The sequence below is a fragment of the Cantharellus anzutake genome, assembly GCF_015039405.1.
Source record: "Cantharellus anzutake strain C23 chromosome Unknown EI90scaffold_95, whole genome shotgun sequence".
NCBI classification, from domain to species: Eukaryota; Fungi; Basidiomycota; class Agaricomycetes; order Cantharellales; family Hydnaceae; genus Cantharellus; species Cantharellus anzutake.
In genome coordinates this window covers 5311-27618 of record NW_024067045.1, presented here as the reverse complement: position 1 = coordinate 27618, position 22308 = coordinate 5311, and the positions used below count along the sequence as shown (strand labels likewise).

At 48.8% G+C, this 22308-nt stretch overlaps 1 protein-coding gene across 1 annotated transcript; it reads right to left on the bottom strand.

The window, feature by feature from the left end:
• Positions 1-9552: 9552 nt before the first annotated feature.
• On the bottom strand, positions 9553-11323 carry EI90DRAFT_3002236 (uncharacterized protein). Its single transcript, XM_039056345.1, has 3 exons — positions 11082-11323; positions 10373-11026; positions 9553-10318 (listed from the first exon to the last, which is right to left on the bottom strand). Exons 1-3 carry the CDS (start codon positions 11275-11277, stop codon positions 9588-9590), a joined length of 1581 nt encoding a protein of 526 aa, XP_038909851.1. The 5' UTR covers positions 11278-11323; the 3' UTR covers positions 9553-9587.
• Between the last annotated feature and the right edge of the window lie 10985 nt (positions 11324-22308).

Sequence of the window (22308 nt, the reverse complement as noted above, 5' to 3'; positions counted from 1 at the left end):
CTTTATTCCATTCGACACTCCTCATCCGTATCTTTCTAACGATACCGATTTTGTGAAATTTGGTGGAGATTTGACTGAGAACGGGAATTCTCAGACACAGAATACATATCTTGATTATCCACACACAGGGAAACTTGGACCAAATAATATGCCATAATTCCAAGACTCCTCCAATGACTTCTTTAGTATTTTTATCATTTAACTAGCCCGTATTCTCCTGGAATTTCACTGAGACTAGCTTGCATGTGAGCATCCACATAGTTCATATCGTCCCATGACTCCCATCATGCCCGATAATCAGAATATCTCCAAAATCATCCTCTTCTGTCAACTTTTGACCTTGTTCCCATGGTCACCATCAAGTGCACGGACTTTGCACATGAGGACACCTCAGGTTAAATTTCTGCACCAAATCTCAACCAATTCTTTCATGGAAAGGCTCTTTCGGTTCGTACGAAAACCCTCTTTCTTCTTTTTTATTACCCCCCCCTATAATTCCTTTTTCATAATAATGTACAAGGGCGGGAGCCCAATTTTGATGTATTTACTGTTCCATGAAATTGAGCACACCCGTTATGCACTCCTACAATGTATGCACACTCATCGGTATATGAATCCGCCCATGCTCCTTCCTACACTTCCCATGGGTGCAGCCATCCTGTGCACCATGTTCATTACTCTCACCATCATCAAGATGAGGACTCATCCAGATGCCGACATCAAGACTTGTCACTACGATGACAACTATCTCAGCGACAGTGTCACTGTTGATGCAGCAAGGTCCATGACAACTTGTAGGACCACATCAAACCACCCATCTGGCCCTGGCCCATCAGGATCCATGCCATGCAAACAAATGAGAAACTAAACCCCTCATATCCCTACCTTCATCAACGACAATGCTGTCGTTGATTACTCACTTCCCACCTTGTCAATGACAATGCTGTTGTTGATTATTTACTTTGTACTGTCAGAGACCAGGTGCAGGACAAAGGAGACGTCCCCATGGCAGAGGGCTTCAGCCTCAGCGATTAGACCAGGAGCACTGTGCCCAGTTTACACATCCATGCCCTAACTTACTAACTGGCAACAAAAACTTGAGCAGGGGGATAACTCTAGTTGATTTTATCACTAGGGTGTAACCTATCTACAAGTTATGTATATATAGTTACATAGAGGGCAGGCCCATGAATAGCGTGGAGTGGAGCTAACGGAGTTAGATGTTAGCTGACTGAATATTACCGACGAGTTGGGTTACAGGTTTAGCAGAATGACAGGCTATAACCCACAAGTGGAAAGGAGGGGTTGGCCCAAAGGTGGGCTTGCAGGGCAAGCAATGAAATTGCCCAGTGGAGGCAGGAGTGCACTAGCAGACGTCGGAGCTGTCTGGAGACCTTCGGGGCTCTGTACTTAGGGAGGTGTAGGTAATTGGAGAGGTGGTGACCATCAGGGGAGTCAGAGGTGGTTGTGGAATCTGGAGGCTCTGAGGTTAGTGCCGAAGGAGTGGAGGGAATCCGGAAGGACCCGGAGGTAGTGAAGGGTGATGGCCATGGATGGATATGACATGTACCCATCTTCATCAACAACAATGCCGCCATTGATTATTCACTTTATTCTTTGTCGATGACAATTCTGCTGCCAACAATGGTATTCCATGACTTGTTCTCAACAGCATTGAAGCTGTTTTCCTTTTACAATCGCAGCAACAAGAAAGTCGCTTCATCATTGACAACACTGTTGTCAAGAGCTGGGTACATATGTTCCAGGAGAAACTCTAAGTGGGCTTTGCTGTCATATCCATCCATGGCCATCACCCTCCACTACCTCTGCTCCTTCCGGATTTCCTCTGCTCCTTCATCACTAACCTCGGAGCCTCCGGATTCCGCAATCACCTCCGACTCCCCTGATGGTCACCACCCCCTCAATTCAATATATTACCTACACCTCCCTAAGTATGGAGCCCTGAAGGCCTCCGGACAGCTCTGACGTCTGCTAGTGCACTCCCGCCTCTGCTGGGCAATTTAGTTGCTTGCCCTGCAAGCCCACCTTCGGGCCAATCCCTCCTTTCCGCTTGTGGGTTATAGCCCGTCACTCCACTAAACCTGCAACCCAACTCGTCAGTAATATTCAGTCGGCTAACATGTAACTCTGTTAGCTCCACTCCACTTGGCCCTGCTATTCACAGGCCTGCCCCCTATGTAACTATATATACATAACTTGTTTACACCCTAGTGATAAAAATCGACTACAGTTATCCCCCTTCTAGTTTCTCATTGCCAGTTAGTAAATTAGGGCACAGACGTGTAACTAGGCACAGTGCTCCTGGTCTAAGTCGCTGAGGCCAAAGCCCTCCACCATGGGGACATCTCCTTCATCCTGCATCTGGTCTCTGACATTTGCCTACCAACTACTACTATAGCCTCCTGCAATGAGTGTGCCCCTGTTTGCATACATTCTTTGTATATATTTCTTTAATATGCTCATTTTCCCTTCCATATGCTTGTACCCTGTCTGCAATTCAATATCGCAAGGGAGGAGGATGTGAGGCCCCAGCCCATGTCTATATTCCACTCACAACATCAATTGATGTTGTGTTGTCTAATAATTGTGTTGCGACACTAATATAGCATTGCTGTCATATCCTGGAATCCCAACCCCGTAATCTCCCACCTCACTACACCTTCCTAACAACCTCATCATCCCCTATACCATACCTCCCTACTTCCCAACAACACCTTTCCCCCCAACTGTCTCAGCTCCGACCTGGACCTTGGCACACTCACCCTTGGCCATCTCCATCCTGGAGGCTCGGTCCCGAATTGGAACATTCAGAACCCCTGGATTTGCTTCGGGCCTCCCAACAGGTCTCCAACATGTTGTTACATACTTCTAAACCATTCCCCCCCCATTTCATTTAGTGGAGTCACCCAACATTCTTTGGATATGTAACTCTGGCTTCAGAGCTACCCTTATCCTCCGGTGACCCTGCTCTCGTCATCTTAAATTAGTCACCTTCCATTTGTAGTTCGACTGTTGTCTTCCTTCCATTCAGTCGGCTGACTCCCCCTTACCCATTTCTTGTTCCCATTCATTCCCCAGCCTTCTACTCCACCCTCCTTGACCTGACACCTCAGTTCCCCATCAATGAATATTGTTCAGAACCTTTCAGTACCTTTTGGTATCTGTCAGTATCACATGGACTTTGACTAAAGTCCTTCTCCTCCTCCCTCTATGTATACATGTAGATTAGAACCTGTTGTACTCTAGTTCTAATCTCGACTAAGAATACCCCAAGTTCCTCTATGAGTGATTCCTGACCCCCTTCTACAAGATACCCCAGACATCTTAAATGAAAGGACTAACTGAGACGTAACGGAGGCACAGCGCTCCCTCCAAGTCACTGAGGCCACATCCTTCTTAGAGCCTCTTGTACAACCCAGCAGACTCAGGCTTCCTGGAGAAGCTTCGGTTCACTACCAGAGCTCTCAGAACCCCTCTAGTTGAGCCCTGCCTGCATTCAGTCTCACATCCCTTTGTGGGGTTTTTGACAATTGCAGATGCTTCTCTATTTGTGCCAAGAATGTATTAAATATTGTATATAAACCCTCAGGGTAGCTGTAAAGGGTGGACCAGCCTTTACTTCTACCTGTTAGACACTGGTCCGGGGTCGGCACTGAAGGTCGCTGTCACGACCCGGCGTTCCCCGGGGTCAGACGACCTCCTCCCCGACCTCCTCCCCAACCTTCTCCCACACCCGAACACTCCCGCACACTCCGCTCGCCGCCCATCGCCGCCTAACCCCTTCCCGCCACCTCTCCACAACCCCTCTCCTAATTGTCGTTGAATGACCTAGTGGCACAGAGCGCTGTGACCTGTTGTTCCATGTTTCACCACACGTTGTTATCTCGCAGCGAAGGTCACGCTTGACCTTCGCTGTCTTGAACACATGCTTCTTGTTTGTTTTCCTCCTTCTTTTCTCTGCCTGCAATCTCCGCGAGATCTGGCGACTTATTCCCTATTCAGTTCCCTAGCGCTTATATACAGCTTGTAACTAATGCTTGTACTGTAGTTCGAAATCAACTAGAATTCACCCCTAAGCTTACCTCTGTCCCCCGTAAGACCTCCGACCTTCTGAAGTATCGGGACTGTGTCGAGAACGAGGCACAACACTCCTCCTCAAGTCATTGAAGCCGAAATCCCAGCTCACTCACCTAAGTAGCCCTCAGCCTTGAGATCGGTGGGGTTTATCCCTTGCTAAAGCTTGGTCGTGTGTAGGACGCCTTTACCACTAGCGGGCAACGTTTGGTCACCTATGGCTACCATCGGCGAAGATTCGCACAGTTCTGACAGTCGCCGATGTGGGCCGCTATAGGCCACAATGGCCATGATGCCGGGAACAAGGCCCGAGGGTAGGGCATTTGGCCTCAGCAACTCTAAAGGGAGTGCTGTGCCCCCTAGCTGTCTCTTGGCCCTCATTTCGGACTCACTGGGGTTGCCTTGTTGGGGTCAGGACTTAGGGGTCATGGTCACATTGATATTAGAGCTAAGGTACAATAAAGTATCATACAGGATATATATAGGAGGAAGAAATGAATGGAAGCGGACCCAGGCTGGAGGCCGAGGGTCCGGAAGCAAACAAGAATAAGGGGCAGGGTTGGCCGCATAGTGGCCAGCAATGACCGAGGGTCAAAACAAACAATAACAGATAAATAAAGGAAAGAGCGTAGGGCCACGATAGCGGTGATGGTATCGTAGTGGCGCTGGACTTGGAGTTGGGCCGGAGTCGGGTGCAGGGATGATAGTGGCCCTGTAGGGGCCAAGTGGGCGGGGTAGGGGAGTCATGCTGGGCACGGTGCCAGAGGCGGACTCAGGGTGGGGAGGTTGGTGCAGCAGCGGGGGAGTCAGCCAAGTGTAGGGGAGCCTAGGGGCAAGCAGGGGAGTGAGCAGGGAGTCCTCAGGGAGGATAGGGCTGAGGTTGGGGCTCGCGCTCATGCTCGCATAGCAGTAACGGGCTCGGGCGGCATCGGGACAAGCGGGGAACGGGCCAGAATGCACGGCTGTGACACATTGCTCCATTCAATTCCGCTATTCTCCCTCATTCCTATTTGGGCTGCTGCTTCCTTTGTATTCAGTCAGCTGGCCATTCCCCACTCCCATCCTCCTTCCTTCCTCCTTGGGCCTTGGCCCTTCACTCCTCCTTTGGGAAACACCATTGAGTCAAACCCTTGACCCTCGGTGTTGTTCCTCCTTCCAGCTCCCTTTGTCTCCTTTCGGAGTACCCTTGCTCCTTTTGATTCCGGACCCCTCCTTATATACAATGTACATAGTAACTTGTAACCTCAGTCCAAAATCGACCTGAAATGCCCCCAAGAGACTTCCCCTCTGCTAGATCCAAAATTAGGGACCCCCAGGACAACCAGCAATGGCACAGCGCTCCACCTGAGTCGCTGAGGCCAAGGTCCTTCCACACTAAGTCTCCAATTCCACTCCGGAGTTGTCTGAATCTGCCCATTCTAACAATATCTGTAACAGTATCTCATGCTGTCACGGCTGTGCATTCCAGCCTGTTAGCTGCCCATCCTGATGCTGAGCCCATCCCACTGTGCAAGCATGAGCATGAGCCCTGACCCTCATCCCTATTCTCCTTGAGGACCCCCTGCTTGCCCTAGGCTCCCCTGCACCTGGTCGACGCCCCCCCAGCCACACCAGCCTTCCCACCCCAAGTGCACCTCTGGCACCTTGCCCAGCATGACTCCTCCTACTCTGCCTGTCATATCCCGGAATCCCGACCCCACGCACTCCCACCACACCACACCTTCCTAACAACTTCACCATCCCCTACACCATGCCTCCCCACTCCCCAAGTCACCTTCCTTCCTGACTGTCTCAGCCCCAGTCTGGTTGCAGCACACCGAACCTTGGCCACTCCCATCCTGGAAGCTCGGTCCCGAGTCGGAACATTCAGAGACTCCAGATTTGCTCTGATATCCCAACGGACCTTCGACGTCCCGCGACACACCCCTAAACCATTTCTCCACCCATTTCATTTATTGGAGTCACCCAACATCCTTCGGATACGCAACTCCGCTTTCGGAGCTACCCACATCCTTTGGTGACCCCACTCATGTCATCACTTATTAGTCACCTTCCATTCTTAGCACGACTATCTTCTTCTTACCATTCGGTCGGCTAACCCCCTCTTACCCATTTCTCGTTCCCATTCATTTTCCAGCCTCTTACTCTGCCCTCCTCGACCTGACACCTTGGTTCCCCGTTAAAGATATCGTTTGGGACCTTTCGGTACCTCTCGGTATCATTCGGCACCTTTCAGTGTTCTTCTATTATCATTCGGACTTTGACTAAGTCCTTCCCATTCCCCCTTATAAATACCTGTAGATTAGAACCTGTAGTTTTCCTCAGTTCTAATCTTGACTAAAATGCTACCCCAAGTCCCTCTGAGTGAATCCTGTCCCCTTTCTACAAGATACCTCAGACATAAGAAAAACAAGGACTAACTGAGACATAACGGAGGCACAGGGCTCCCTCCGAGTCGCTGAGGCCACATCCTTCTTAGAGCCTCTTGTACATCCAGCAGAACCAGGCTTCCTGGAGAAGCTTCAGTCCACTACCGGAGCTCTCGGATCCCCCTCTAGTTGAACCCTGCCTGCATTCGGACTCATGCATCATCCCCTATGATCCGGGTTTTTGACACTGCCCACTTGGCCCTCATCGGGCCACTATCGCTCCCATGCCCAACTCCGACTCTGGCACTGCTACAACACCATCACCACTATTGTGGCCCTACACTCCTTTGCATATTTATCTGTTATTGTTTGTTTTGACCCTTGGTCATTGCTGGCCACTGTGCGGCCAACCCCGCTCTTTGTTCCCTTTTGCTTCCAGACCCTTCAGCCTTCAGCCCAGGTCCGCTTCTATTCATTTCTTCTTCCTATATATATCCTGTATGATACATTATAGTACTTTAGCTCTAATATCGATTTGACCATGACTCCCCAAGTCCTGACCCCAGCAAGGCAACCCCAGTGAGTCTGAAATAAGGGCCAAGAGACAGCTAGGGGGCACAGTGCTCCTTTAGAGTTGCTGAGGCCAAATGCCCTACCCTTGGGCCTTGTTCACGGCATTGTGGTCATCATGGCCTATAGCGGTGTAGGAATATAAAAGTTACAACACTAAAACAACCAGAAACCATCACAGAAAATTGGATAAAAATCATACAACCTCCATGGACCAGAAATAAAAATAGGAATAAAATCATAACTCAACAAAATGAATTGAAATAAAATATCGGAAAAATACTGAAGAACAGAGTCGATGAATTGAGTATCTATGCGAACTTTCAAGTCTATGAATTAAAATATGGTCCAGAAAATGAAGAAAAACAGCAAATGAACCCACATGAAAACAAAAACAAGGTTTCCTGTATCAAATAAAATATTAGAAATTTGTGGTAACGTGGGAAAATAGTTTTACGAACGTACAAAACGAATGACAAAGAGAAATCGGAAGAAAATCAAGGCATTCATATAATGAAAAATGGTCGGGTATGAGGAAAAGATGAAAGAATTGGAAATATTTATACGAGGAAAATAGGGAAAAATATGAATAATTGTCGGTATTAAAGAGTTGAAGTATAGGTCTGTGTTCGAAAAGATTTCATGTTAAAACCTGAAGAATTGAGGGAGAAACGGATTTAACAAGATTAAAACACACTTGCAGAGAAGACTGGCTCAAACATCCTGAGTTTGTGGTTAAAATGGATGAGCTAGAAATGCGAAACTAAAGAGTTTGAGTCCAGGAACAAGGCATAATTTATCCAGAATTAATCGTAGGAAAATGGATGAGCTAATGCCAAAGCAATCTGGAGAATCTCAAAATTAAATCTTGAAAAATTCATATCTTCATAAATAATCCTCGTAGTTTACTGTTGTTTATACCGACGGAAAGCTACACTCTTAAGCTAACAAATAACCCCATGATATGTGACCTAGAATAAGTGAGTAAACAAGGGTAAACAAGGTCATGATGGGTGTTAGGCAATGCAATTGGCTAATTCCCACACCAAAACTTCCAGAAAGTTCTAGAAGCAGAATGGGATGCTGATCGCTTACATAAGAGGATTGCTAAGCTCAATATAAGATTACTCAGCAATGTAAATAGTAAAGTGACATGTGAAAACAGAGCCCTTAGGAAAGGTATAAAAGACTGCATTTTCTGGTCTGACCCCTCTTCCTTCTTTACTCCTCTCCCCTACATGCTCTGGCTCATAGGTCATAAGGCGTCCTAATAAAAATTAAGTTTTATTAGTATAAGTGTGCAGTTCAGATCACATCTGAGTAAAAGTGATCAACCCTCAGTAAAAAGTTAAGAAGAAGTTAAGAAATAGTGACGTTGAGTCAAGTCGGTTGGAGTCACTCCGAGTTAAAAGTGACAAGACAGAGGTGAAACGACTGAAAATAGTAGGTCTATAGCGCAATTTTCATGTGGAACAATCAGGTAGACAAGTGAATTGAACCCTGAGAATTTCATACACACACAAATAATCAGTAACACATACAAATATCAATACACAAAGCAACCAAAACGCTACAGTGGTTGAGTTAAAGTACCAATACTAACATATAAGTATCAGAAGAAAGAACAGCCTTTTATAGGATTTCTGTTCTCCTCCTTCAACAGCCTGCAATGGTGACCCTCGGTGCTGACCCCAGACTTGTGTCTAACACATGCTTCCATCTCTCCATTATATATAGACACTTGTATGTACTTGCTTGCTCCTCAGTCAGTAAATGACCTGAGTGACCACAGCAACCTGAGCAACCCAAGCAATCTAGTCTACTCAACTCGAGTGCTTATGCCCCCTAGAGACTTTACCCTTGATATGCCTGAAATTAAGGACCAGCAGGACAAACAGCAGTGGCACAGTGCTCCACCTGAGTTGCTAAGGCCAAGGTCCCTCCTTGCTGAGTCACTATTTCCACTCCAGAACCGGCAGAGACCCTCAGTGTTGTTCCTCTTCTTAGTCCCTGTTGTCTCTGTTCAGCCCCCTTCCTCAGTGCTTCCAACTCTCCTCCTTTATATACAATGCACATAATTACTTGTAGCCTCAGTCTGAAATCAACTTGAAACCCTTCCTGGTTACCAATAGAGTCCCCTGATCTGCAATAAATCAAATGAAAATCAGGGGCATCAGTGAAATTACTTGTCACCAGGAAACAGCCTTTGTTTCCAGGGGGCAATCACTGATGGGATCATAGCAATGAATTATGCTGTGCATCACCCTGTTTCAGAGATGATTAGCAATCAAGGAATGGCTTACTCAGCTCAGGAACAATTCCAATGCTGTGTATCACCAGGGGCAGAGCCCCTGGCTGTCCTTGAAAGCAGCCCTCCTCCCAGGTATATAACCTGAAGGGCAAAAGGCTGATAAGCCCCAGATGAAAGTGCTTTTATCTCCCTTAGGATAGAGTCCTCCTTCTCATCATCACTCAACTTCTGGCTTGGGCAATTAGTTCTTCAGCAACCCTTCACTTTGGGTACTGGATAGGGTACCCTGGTTTAGCCTATAACTAATATGTTACAAATGGGTAAATTGTAGTCACAACTGTCATCTTTTCAACCAAAACATTTCTCTTGGAACTTGGAATCATACCAAGATTGTTAGTGAGTACATGGTAAACTTGCCCAAATGATTCCTGATCCGAGAGTTCTCCATATAAATCCTTGTCCGGATTCTTGGTAGACTTGGGAAACAGATGCTCCGGGAAGTGTTCGCGTATATCCTCAAACGGATTATTAAACATGGCTGATCTTTCAGCTGCCGTTTGACGATAGTACCGCCCAATCCAGTATTTGTGTAGCGCTGCAGCAAAATTCCTGTACCGTTGGTGAAGGGGAGCCTTTTTGAGAAGGTTTGCTGTTTCTTCATTTTGCTTGGAATTACGACAGTTGTCTGGGCTCTTGAACCATGATGACAAAGGATGGGGACTGATGGTGAGAATTTTACCGTCATCTCCTTTGTCCATGCAAATGCAGATGTAAATGAGACACCAGGCAAAAGACTCCGAATCGTGTCGGTACAGACGTAGAACCGAGCCCTTGAGTGCTTCTACACTGAGGAGATCCAGGGCCATGAACGGCATAGTTCCAGTGTTGTCCTTCCCACTCGGTCCCATCTGTTTGCCCAATCGAGCGAGATCGAAGTCGACAAGAACTCCGCGCTTCGTACCGGGCTTGTACATAAGATTCCCTGTGCTGATATCCCCATGGAAAACCTCCCCATCCCACAACCCCCAATGACCTGCCGCAAATGAATGCTGAGGGACAGCACACAAAAAATGGAAACACGACATACAGAAGAAACAGTCCAAATATGCGATTAGCACGTCTTCCTCATCTAGGTGCTTGAGCTCCCCCAGACGGTCGAGTATAATGAAACGAAGCACTCGCGCCCCGGTCGTGTTCAGACCCAGAAACTCCCGGATGAACCTTGTCGAACATGTGACATACGGAGGGTCTGTGTTACCATGGATTGTGGGAATGTGGTCCCTCACTAGGCTATTGGTTTCACCGATTTGCATCGCCCGCTCGATGATCTTCACCTCACTAGCCCGCGCTTCCTCTGGCCAGGAAGCCTTGGTGACCAAGTTGTTGGTTTTTCGAATATCCACGGAAGTATTCGGATTCGGACTGTCAGCCTTCCTAGCCCCAGCTACGACGGTCGAACGGCCCGTCAGATTGACCCCCCCATAGATAAGATCATCATCGGGAAAGATATGGATCGTAGCGTCCTGGATGAAGGTGGCTTTGAAGAAGACAGAATCCTTGGGCCCTCGTTCAGGGTAGATACTCGACCCCTCGAACGCGGTGAAAAAACCCCAGCGTGCCAGGTCGAACCGTTGCATAACGAGTAGGACCAGAAGGAAGTGAGGCAGGTCATCGATGATGTCGAAGCCCCCCGTTCGAATAACACTCTGCCTGTCTGACCATGTAATGTATATTTTGCTCCCTAAAACATTGTAGCCTGAGTTACACTCGACAAGATTTACGGGGTTGAATCTCGCCTTGGAGAATGAAGTTGATAGCATGAGTGATGTCAAGGGAGCAGGAGAGCCTCTCCGCCGCGTAGATCCCATTCTGAATGTGGACTGGATGCTTTAGCGGGACCGCCGAACGTTTTGGGCTCCCTGCAGCATCCCCCCCAGTCTTGGATCGTTTGGTGGTATTGTGGTCATTGAGCGCTTCTGTCTTGCGCTTCATGCGAGGGTACGCCCATTCTGAGATATGTTCCGACGTGACTGGGCCCCTCCTCGCGGCCACCCTATCCGATCCCCTGGAGCCATCTGCCCAGAAATATAAGTGACAGATCCCTTCTGAGAGGCGCGCACTCACATTTGAGCTCAGGTTGCACCAGTCGGGTGAACCCAGTAGCTGAGTCGTTATCGAACGAGGTACACGACTCTGATTCCTTGAGGTCTTCAAAGTTATTGTTGAATGTCCTCATCGAGTTAACTTGCTTCGGTAATCTGTCAAATTTCACTTCTACTGTTGATCGGACCTTTTTCCATGCCAGCTCCAGGTTTTTAGAGCCTGCGGTACACGTCTGCGTCCCGTAAGTGCAGGAGTAGGTATCGGAAGCGTTGCAGGCTAGGCTTCTAAAGAATTCCCATTGAAGTAGGACAATATCTGGTCTAGTCCGGCAATCCCGGTTAAGATCGAGGGACTTCACCATGTGGTTGTGGTTGCAAACGAAAACGATCTGCTTGTTGGCAGAGTACTGAGGCAACCCTTGGATATCGATTTTTGAAAGTTGATCTAGGGCATAGTTAGAGGCGATTACGAACGGATCGTACATTTCTGCCTCTGTCCCGGCTTTGAGGCTTACAGTGAGTTAGTCCGCGCCTAGGGAGACATGACCGTACTTACAACTTGGAGAGCTCAATCCTCAGCGTGGTTCCTTCCTGGTTTCCTACTTCCGTCACTTTCTCAAAGGCAGATAACAGCACCCGCTTGTCACGAGCGGGAACAACTTTTCCCTTTCCCGACAGACAGAACGCGAGCAAAAAGTCGATCATGTCAACCGCCTTGCATTGCTGGGCACTCTCCAAGTCGACACGAATCGGCTCTTCCATTTCTTCCGCCCTGACGTCGTGTTATCACCAGAGAGGCAAAACGAAAGAGGGATGACACACCGATAGGATTTCAAAGTTCCAGTCAGCAAACGAGATTGACTGGCCGAACTCGAGCTGGGCCTTGATCCACCACGAATGGGAGTTTTCTGAATCCCTTTGGCGGTATTGGTGGTGCTCTCCTCATTCTGTTCTTCTTGGGGTACACTCATTGGGTGGAGCTGCCCTAGGATATCTCGCTCGGTATGTTGTCGGGAACAACAAACACCAACAAATTCGGCCAACTCCGTACACCTAAAGTTCCGTAAACCACATCACGGCTAAGAGCAGACTCCTTCCCAGTCGCTCACATGATTTCTCCGAGGTTTAGCCGCAACTTACGTTGCCTCCGAAATCTGTCGAGCGACTGGTACAACTTGCAACACGTGATGTTCCCACGCTAAGTTGTAATGAGTTGTACATAGGTTACGGAATATAATTTTTAGTATTTACGCATGCGGTCATTGTACCCAACCCAACCCGTGGAGACTAAGGGAGCACATCCAAGGCTGTGAAGTTAATATCCGGGTGTGTGCGAAGTTTAACAGTTTATATATTACTTAGTTGCCAGTCACTTGTTTGTGCCCGGTGGCATAAGTGGTATAGCGCTAGCTGAGGCTATGCAGTTTTTTTAAGTGGCACATGTTCGATTCTCACTTAGGAAAACTTTTTTCGGGCCCTCCCATGGAATAATTCTGTGAAATGGTTGTTTTCTGTGCACTAAGGAGTGGAGGGTATGAAAAAAAAAGTTTCCTTAGTGAGAATCGAACATATGCCACTTAAAAAACTGCATAGCCTCAGCTAGCGCTATACCACTTATGCCACCGGGCACAAACAAGTGACTGGCAACTAAGTAATATATAAACTGTTAAACTTTGCACACACCCGGATATTAACTTCACAGCCTTGGATGTGCTCCCTTAGTCTCCACGGGTTGGGTTGGGTACAATGACCACATGTGTAAATACTAAAAATTATATTCCATAACCTATGTACAACTCATTACAACTTAGCGTGGGAACATCACGTGTTGCAAGTTGTACCAGTCACTCGACAGATTTCGGAGGCAACGTAAGTTGCAGCTAAACCTTGGAGAAATCATGTGAGCGACTGGGAAGGAGTCTGGGCTAAGAGACGTTTAAGAGATGTTCTTGTTGGAAATGCGAGTCACCAGAGATATCCGGGGGCATGTGGAGGATAATGTGGAGGATTTTACTAAGCGTGCAGCCTGCACAGGAGTTGCCTTACGTAGATTTTCCTCTTTATTCATTCCTTTGTATAACGCACGGACATTATCCCCAAATCACTAGTTATATTCCCGCTTCTATCTTACATCTGTGCTACGAGTGAGCCGCTGGGAACTGAGTTGCCTTATCTGGAACGCCGTTTACAACAGTTCTGAACACCGCCGTCATCAGGATCGATGGAGCCTTTGTTCACTTGTTGAGCTAAGGCGAAAATACCCTGAATATCGATTCGAATGGGACATGTCAGTGAACGATCCATCGCGATGTTGCGTTAATTGTTGCGATGCCTCGGTCCAAATACATCATTCCCAGGTTGAAAGCTGTTGAATAGTCAGGTCGAAACCTATCTACATGTAATTAATGGGAAATGAAAAGAGCGGGTCCATTGAACAAGGGAAGGGTGGGCACGGAGTTAAATATCGGGCTGGTTAAGACTCGGGGAATCGCAGTTAGTCGCCAGAGTGCAGGGTCATAACTACAAAGGAGGGCCTGGATGTAAATTTCATGCATCGTTTTCAACCAATGCAGACTTTAGAGGAGCACTGGAGGATAAGTCTCCTAGTACCCAGGTAAGGCAGATCTATATGGTGCCTGCAAAGCCAATATGGGGACGGGCAACATGGGCTATGGCCCACATCTCGGGAAAAACCTGGAAGCTCACTGGCATGGTAGAGAAGAAAACGAAACCGAGAGTGGCCAACAGCTGTCTTCTACTGTTCTCAGCATAGTACCAGCTATGCGTGAAGCGGACCACACCAGCAGAGGTATGTACTGAACTTCACCATCACGAGAGTGCTCACAACGATTCAGGCCGTGCTTATAAAAAGGGCTTTCACAGTGCCCCCTTTTCCCTTCCTTATCGCCTGAATCTCTCGCGACTCTTGTGGTGTGTACAAGGCCAACTTGCTGCTGTTCTTTCGAACTCACTCTCATGATTTTGCCGCTGCTGCCGCTACTGCCTCCCTGTTTCCCTTGCTGCTTTTCCCCCCTCGACTCGCGCATATCCGCTGCTGCAGTCTCACACTAGTTTTCACCTCTCCCACCCCCTCCCCTTTCACCACCGATTACTGTCCCATTAGGTTCATTCCCACGGGTTTTGGGGATTGCTGGCTCCTTCTTGCGTAGTTCATCCCTCAGTGTGACATGTGCCACACATCATGTGAAAATATTGAACTGAATAAAACTGAATTAATTTGCTGTTTCCGGCAACTCCCAGATACCATGGGAATTAATTGTCAATACATTCATCTGTTCAAAGTCTCGTTGTGACATGTGACAAAACCTACTTTAGTTCAGTTCACAATTTGCGTGTGACATGTGACTGAACCAATGGTCATAATGGGACAGTACTTCGTTTCTGGAGCATAAAATACACATGGATTTCAAGCTGTAATCCCCAATTCTAAAATGCATCAATTGGCTGCTTTGAAAATTGAACAAGTGCTTTTTCTCATTGATTCTGGCCACAGTGCTTATCAATTACTGCTGTCCACCATTCCACTGTTACCCATATTTGGTCTAAACATTGTCCTGACACTCCTAAGCCCAGTGGTGGTTGCCCATCTAAGCTCTCAGACCCCAATATCTGTCATGCAATGCATCTTATCAACTCTGGTAAAGCCAACAATGCTGCACAAGTCACCTGAATTCTTCAAAAAGTCACCAGAACCAGCCTCTCAACTGAGGCTGTTCATCTGCAACTAAAGGAGGCTGGTTGGAAAGCAGTGGTGAAGAAGAAGCAGCCCATGCTCCTCAGCAGATGTCATAAGGAGAAATGGACTTCACAATCAGCCACAAAGAATGGACTCTGGAGGATTGGAAGAGAGTGGTGTGGTCTGATGAGACTAAGGTGAATTGCCTGGGCTCAGATGGGAGGAAATGGGTGTGGAAATGGGTGGATGAACCTCTTACAGACAGGCTGGTGCAAGGAACAAGAAAGTTCTGTGGTGGTTTTGTCATGGTTTGGGGATGTATTACATTGGATGGAGTTGGAATGGCATGCACTATTGATGGGGAGATGGATGCCAAGCTCTACTTCCAAATCCCAGAAGAGGACTTCCAGCAAACCCTCTCATATTATGACAAAAACCCAGCCCACATCCTTTCCCAACAGGACAACAACCCAAAACATGCCAGCAGAACTGGTTCAATAACCATGGTATCAGGGTCATAGAGTGGCCCTCCCAGTCCCCAGACCTTAATCCAATCAAACATTTATGGAACCATGTAAAGAGGAAGCTTGGGGAGTATGAAGAACCTCCAAGTAGTGTTCATGAGCTGTGGGATCGGTTTCAGGGGGAGTGGGAGAGGATAGAACCAAGTGTCTGCCAGAATTTAATCGAGAGTATGCCTAGGAGAATTGAGGCAGTACTTAGGGAAAAAGTAAATACTAGTTAATGTGATTTTCCTTTCTCAAAAAATGCACACCAAAAAACTGTTTCAATGACATGGGTCCTTTGTAAAGTAAATAACTTTACCAAAAATAGACATATTTATTAGAGAATTGGTGGAATTATTAATAAGCTACTAGCGCATTATTTTCATATTTTTATGCAATTTTAGGATCCCTTCCTAGGGTGCAATAAGTGTCAGGGCCCAGCCCTCGTTCCGTGATGGGCCCAAGGGGATCCTCCTAGTCGCTGGGGTATCTAGTCCCAGTCCAAGGTCTTCAAACTCACGAGGGGGCTAGCCCCAGCCTTCACAGGAAATGAGTTGAGAAGAAGGGTAACCTTCTCAACCTCCTGTGAAGCCGCTACAAATGGGAGCCGGGAACTATACAGTTTTCGGCTCTTTGCCGACTTTCCATAATTGGCACCCACCCATGGGAAGATTCTGGGTGAGCAGCTTGCCCAGAAAGTTTCCACGGTTGTGGCTGTGATGGTTTCTGGGCAAGTAACTCACCCAGAACATTCCCACGGTCTGCATGCATGCGGGATTGTGGAACAGTGAAGGGAAAAATAGGAGAAAATGGGGGAAGGGTACCTGAGGGTGTGTGGGGTCAGGGGCTGTGCCCTGACATCACCCCCCCTCTATGCTGCTTTGCCTTGAAGCGGCTGTGGTTCTTGGTTGGTGGGGTTCTTTTGTCCTTGCCGGTTTGGGGGCTTCCGGGTGGGTCTGGTGGAATTCCTTTATGAGGTCTGGGGAGTTCTCCAGGTTTTCCCTGGGGAGCCATTCATTTTCCGAGTTTGGCCAGCCCAAGAATTTGACAAAGTACCAGAGCCATCCATATCGGTACCTGGAGTCCATGATTTTCTCCACCTCATACTCCTCTTCCCTGTCATATCCCGGAATCCCGACCCTGCGCACTCCCACCACACCACACCTTCCTAACAACTTCACCATCCCCTACACCATGCCTCCCCACTCCCCAAGTCACCTTCCCTCCTGACTGCCTCAGCCCTGGTCTGGTTGCGGCACACTGAACCTTGGCCACTCCCATCCCGGAAGCTCGGTCCCGAGTCGGAACATTCGGAGACTCCGGATTCACTCCAATACCCTGACGGACCTCCGACATCCTGTGACATACCCTTAAACCATTCCTCCACCCATTTCATTTATTTGAGTCACCCAACATCCTTCGGATACGCAACTCCGCTTTCGGAGTTACCCACATCCTTCGGTGATCTCACTCATGTCATCACTTATTAGTCACCTTCCATTCTTAGCACAACTTCTCCTTATCATTCAGTCGGCTAACCCCCCTTACCCATTTCTCGTTCCCATTCATATTCTGGCCTCTTACTCTGCCCCCCTTGTTCCGACACCTCAGTTCCCTGTTAAAGATATCGTTTGGGACCTTTCGGTACCTCTCGGTATCATTTGGCACCTTTTGGTGTTGTCCCATTGTCATTTGGACTTTGACTAAGTCCTTTCCATTCCCCTTTATAAATACCTGTAGATTAGAACCTGTAGTCCCTCAGTTCTAATCTCGACTAAAATGCTACCCAAATTCCCTCTGAGTGAATCCCGTTCCTGTTCTACAAGATACCTCAGACATAAGAAATACAAGGACTAACTGAGACATAACGGAGGCACAGCGCTCCCTCCAAGTCGCTGAGGCTGCGTCCTTCTTAGAGCCTCTTGTACCATCCAGCAGAACCGGAGCTCTCGGACCCCCCTCTAGTTGAGCCCCGTCTGCATTCAGACTCATGCATTTACCCCTACAACCCGGGTTTTTGACATTCCCCATTTACGATGTCCAGGCCCGGGGGTGGGTCCGTCTGGCGTTCAGCAATCCTGTTGGGGGCATAGGGGTGGATGTTTGTGACCGAGACCACCGGGTGGATTCCCCTCTGCTGGGCTGTGAGCTGTAACTTTACCGCTGCCAGGGATACTACCTTAACAATCTGGAAGGGGCCAATCCACTTGTGGTCAAGTTTCTTGGTTGGCCGGTCTGTTGTGTAGTTCTGGGTGTTGAGCCAGACCTTGTCCCTGACTTGGTACGCTGGTGCTGCTCTCCGGTTCTTATCGTAATACCGTGCCATTTCATCCGCTGCATGCTCCAGTGCCACTTTTGCCTCCTCCTGCATTTTCATCATCCGAGAGGCAAAGTCATTAGCCCCTTCAACTTCGGATGTGTGGGTTGGCTTGGTTCCCATGCGTGGATGCTTCCCGGAGTCAAGCTCAAAAGGGGTGCGATGGGTGGAGGAATGGATGCAGTTGTTGTAGGCGAACTCAGCAAGTGGCAGCCAGTCAGCCCAGTCATCCTGTCTGTGGTTGACGAAGACCTGGAGGTAGGCTTCTATCTCCTGGTTGACTCGCTCGGTCTGGCCATCAGTTTGCAGGTGGTAGGCTGTTGAGGGGGCGAGTTTGATTCCTAGGAGGGCTGCCAGCTCCCTGGAGAAGTGGGAGACAAATGCACTGCCTCGGTCACTGAGCACCTCTTCTGGAAGGCCATGGTGTCTCCAGACGTGCTTGAGGAAGAGCTGGGCTATGCCTGCTGAATCTGCTGTGGTAACGGTAGGGATTGCGTGGATGCACTTGGAGAGCCGGTCCACCACCACCAGGATTGCATTGTACCCCTCCGAGTCTGGGAGCTCGCCAATCGTGTCTACTGAGATCACTTGCCACCTGCGGGGTGGGACTTTGTTTGGGATGAGCTTCCTGACCTTTTGGGAGGGGAATGTCTTCACCTGGTTACAGGTGTTGCATCCTGAGATGTACTGGGCTATGTATCGGGGCATCTTGGGCCACCAGTAGTTGTGGGTAGGGCTCCTAGTAGACTGGATCGGTCCGGATCCGGATCAGAATCCGTGGATTTTTAGAGGTTTGAAACAAAAACCGTATCCGGCGGTTAGAAATTCGCGGATATGCGGATCAACCACGGATTATAAATATGTTCCAAAATTATATTTAGTTAGAACGGCCCTGATAAGAGCTCTCTAACGATACCAAATATGTCCATATTGGTGGAGAACTGACAGAGATATGGGGAAAATGGCACAAAAGATGGGTGTCAGATGCCAAATTTGGAAATAACGGGCCTGGGTGGTTATATTGGACTTGAAAAAATTGGGAGAAAATATGGAAACATAGGAGGAGTATCTAGAAAAGTGGGATAAATTTAATCCACGGATAATCCGCCTATCTGCGGACTAGAAACCGCGGATATTATCCTCTCAAAAGCCACAGTAGAGTAGCGGTTACAGTAAATATGGGGAATTTCACCCTTATTTGCCTCAGATCTCCTGCATATCTGCAAGCAATAAATCATGTGATAAAACTGCGGATAATCCGCAAATCTGCGGATTAAAAACCGCGGATATTTTTCTCTGAAAATCCAAAACCGGATCCGTGAATTTCCGGATGCGGTTGCGGATATCCGCAGATCATCCGATCCGCTAGGAGCCCTAGTTGTGGGAGACGAGCTCTAGGGTCTTCCAGTTCCAGCGCCCTGGGTGTCCCATTGTTGCTGAGTCATGGTGGAGTCGGACCAGGTCATGGCAGAGTTTCGGGTCCCTTGGGACGTACACCCGTCCTCGGTAGAGGATCAACTCTCCCTCCATTCCCCACTCATCTGAGCGTAGGGTCCCCTTCTCTAGCTCCCTCAGTGCCTTCACCACCCCCTTGTCATGGTCCCTCCCTCTGCATATTCTGTCGAGGATGTCTGCTTCCTCTCCCTCCACTGTAACCCCTTCTGTAGCTCTTACCTCGAACCAGTCTGGGTGCAGGAGGGTCATGTCCATATTGTCCTCCTTTCCCTTCAGGTGGTCTGGGCGGCGGGACAGTGCATCCGGCTTCCCCATGAGCCTTCCCGGTCTATGAACCAACAAGAAGTGGAAGTGGGAGAGGTAGTGTCAGAGACCAGGTTGAGATGAAGGAGTGTCTCCGTAGTGGAGGGCTTCAGCCTCAGCGACTTGTGCCAGGAGCGCTGTGCCAAGTAACACATCCGTGCCCTAACTTACTAACTGGCAACCAGAACTGAAGGGGGGTAAACTCTAGTCGATTTTATTACTGAAGTGTAACCTATGTACAAGTTGGGTATATATAGTTACAGCAAAGATGGGTCCGCAAATGGTGGAGCCGAGCCGAGCCGAGCCGAGCTAACGGGGTTAATCATTAGCCAACTGAATGTTACCGACGAGTCGGGTTGCAGGGTTAACGGAAAGGCAGGTGATAACCTAGAAATGGAAAGGAGGGATAGGCCCGAAGGTGGGCTCTGCAGGGCAGGCGAGTGTATTGCCCAGCAGAGGTGGGAGTGCGCTAGCAGACGTCGGAGCTGTCCGGAAGTCTTTGGGGCTCTGTACTTAGGGAGGCGTAGGTAATAAATTGAAAGGAGGGGGTGGTGACCATTGAGGGGTACCGAGGGGATTGCGGAATACAGGAGCTCTGAGGTTAGTAAAGAAGGAGCGGAGGTAGACTGGAGGGATCGGAGGGATTGGAAGTCGTTGGCTGGGGATGGATATGGCAGTATCCCCTTCTTAGGCCTGAACCCTTGAAGGCCCAGAATTAGTAAGGTGAGGGGAGCTGTACTTACAGAAGAGAAGAAATGAGAAAATGGAAATGGAAGTGAGGAGTGGAGGGAAAAGGAGAAATGGGAGAGGAGTCAGGGTTCCTAAGGAGCTTCGGGTCCAGGCTTATCTGGGTACTGAGAGTGGAATGCTTCGACGAGGTCGGAGGTGTGATTGAGTTCGCCGGCAAGGAGCCATTGTGTCTCCTCATCGGTCCCTTCATAGCCTAGCCACTTGACCAGGTCGAGCAACTTGTTGCATCTACATTGGTCGATCTTGGAGTCAAGTATCTCCTCAATCTCGAACTCCATCTCGCCTTCGATTTCTACGGGAGGTGGAGGTGGCTGGTGGCGGTTCGGAATGATGTTCGGGACGGAGGGTTTGATCTGCGAGACATGGAATACCAGGTGAATGGCTCGCATGTTTTCCGGCAGGCGGAGAGTGAGGGAGTGAGTTCCAACGCAGGCAATGATCTCGAATGGGCCGAGGTTTTTCTCGGAGAGCTTTTTGGAAGGTCGGGTGGAGCGGAAATACTTGGCCTTTACATAGACCGAGGTTCCTTCTTCAAAAGCTGGGTGTCATATCCATCCCCAGCCATCGACTTCCGTTCCCTCCGATCCCTCCGGTCTACCTCCACTCCTTCCTCACTAACCTCAGAGCTCCCGTATTCCACAATCCTCTCGGTACCCCTCGATGGTCACCTCCCCCTCCTTTCAATTTATTACCTATGCCTCCCTAAGTACGGAGCCCCGAAGACTTCCGGACAGCTCCGACGTCCGCTAGCGCACTCCCGCCTCCGCTGGGCAATACACTCGCCTGCCCTGCAGAGCCCACCTTCGGGCCTATCCCTCCTTTCCATCTCTGGGTTATCGCCTGCCTCTCCGCTAACCCCGCGACCCGACTCATCGGTAATATTCAGTCGGCTAATGTTTAACCCTGTTAGCTCCGCTCCATTCGGCTCCGCCATTTGCGGACCCGTCTTCGCTGTAACCATATATATATCCAACTTGTACATAGGTTACACTCCAGTAATAAAATCGACTAGAGTTACCCCCCCCCCCTTCAGTTCTGATTGCCAGTCAGTAAGTTAGGGCACGGACATGTCACTAGGCACAGCGCTCTTGGCATAAGTCGCTGAGGCCAAAGCCCTCCGCCATGGAGACTCTCCCTCGTCTCGAATCTGGTCTCTGACACTGGGGCAGGACTCCGACAGGAGTCTGCCGGGCCCTGATATCGGATCTGAGCGAGATGCATTTCCTCGCGAAGGAAGTGATGGAGGGTGTCAGGATACCGAGCTGCTCGGAGCTAAGGTCAAGAGATCCAGTGGAAGTGGAGGTAAGACTAGGAAGGTCTGGGTCGGTCTCAATAGGAGAACCGTGAGGTGTGCTAGGCGACACAGGCTCCAGCTGAGCAGCGAGGGGAAATGAGAGAAGAAAGCTGGTCTTCCTGCTTGCTACTCAGGGTGTAATATACTGTAGCCCACACACACAGCTAATCTACGAGGCACTGTACATACCAACAATCAATGATCCAGGTTTGTCTGGTTGTGTTGGATCATGGATCATGGAACATGGATCTTGGAGTGGGATCAGATCATAAGGCTGTACAGGGATCATGGATCATGGAATCTGGGTGATCATAGATCATGGAATCAGATCATGATGGTAAGTAGGCTGGAAGTGGCCGGAAGTGGGTGTACTCTGACAGAGGGAGTCGAGATCTACAGTGTACTCCTGGGCACATACTGATGTCAGGTCTTGCTCCAGGTGGATGGTGATGTTTGGATGGTAGCCTTTGTTGGCGAAGAACGGGGAGACGCCTGTGGTGGCATTCAGAGCGTTGTTGTATGCGAACTCTGCGAGAGGCAGGAGTTCAGACCAATTGTCCTGCTGGTAGTTACTGTAGATGCGCAGGTACTGCTCGAGC

Excerpts from the sequence above, each read along its gene's own strand:
- EI90DRAFT_3002236 (XM_039056345.1), bottom strand. The coding sequence starts at position 11,277 with ATGAAGCGCAAGACAGAAGCGCTCAATGACCACAATACCACCAAACGA. Across the intron at positions 11,027-11,081 it reads TATCAACTTCATTCTCCAAG|GGAGCAAAATATACATTACA; the intron begins GCGAGATTCAAC and ends ACAATGTTTTAG. Across the intron at positions 10,319-10,372 it reads ATATTTGGACTGTTTCTTCT|GTCATTGGGGGTTGTGGGAT; the intron begins GTATGTCGTGTT and ends CATTTGCGGCAG.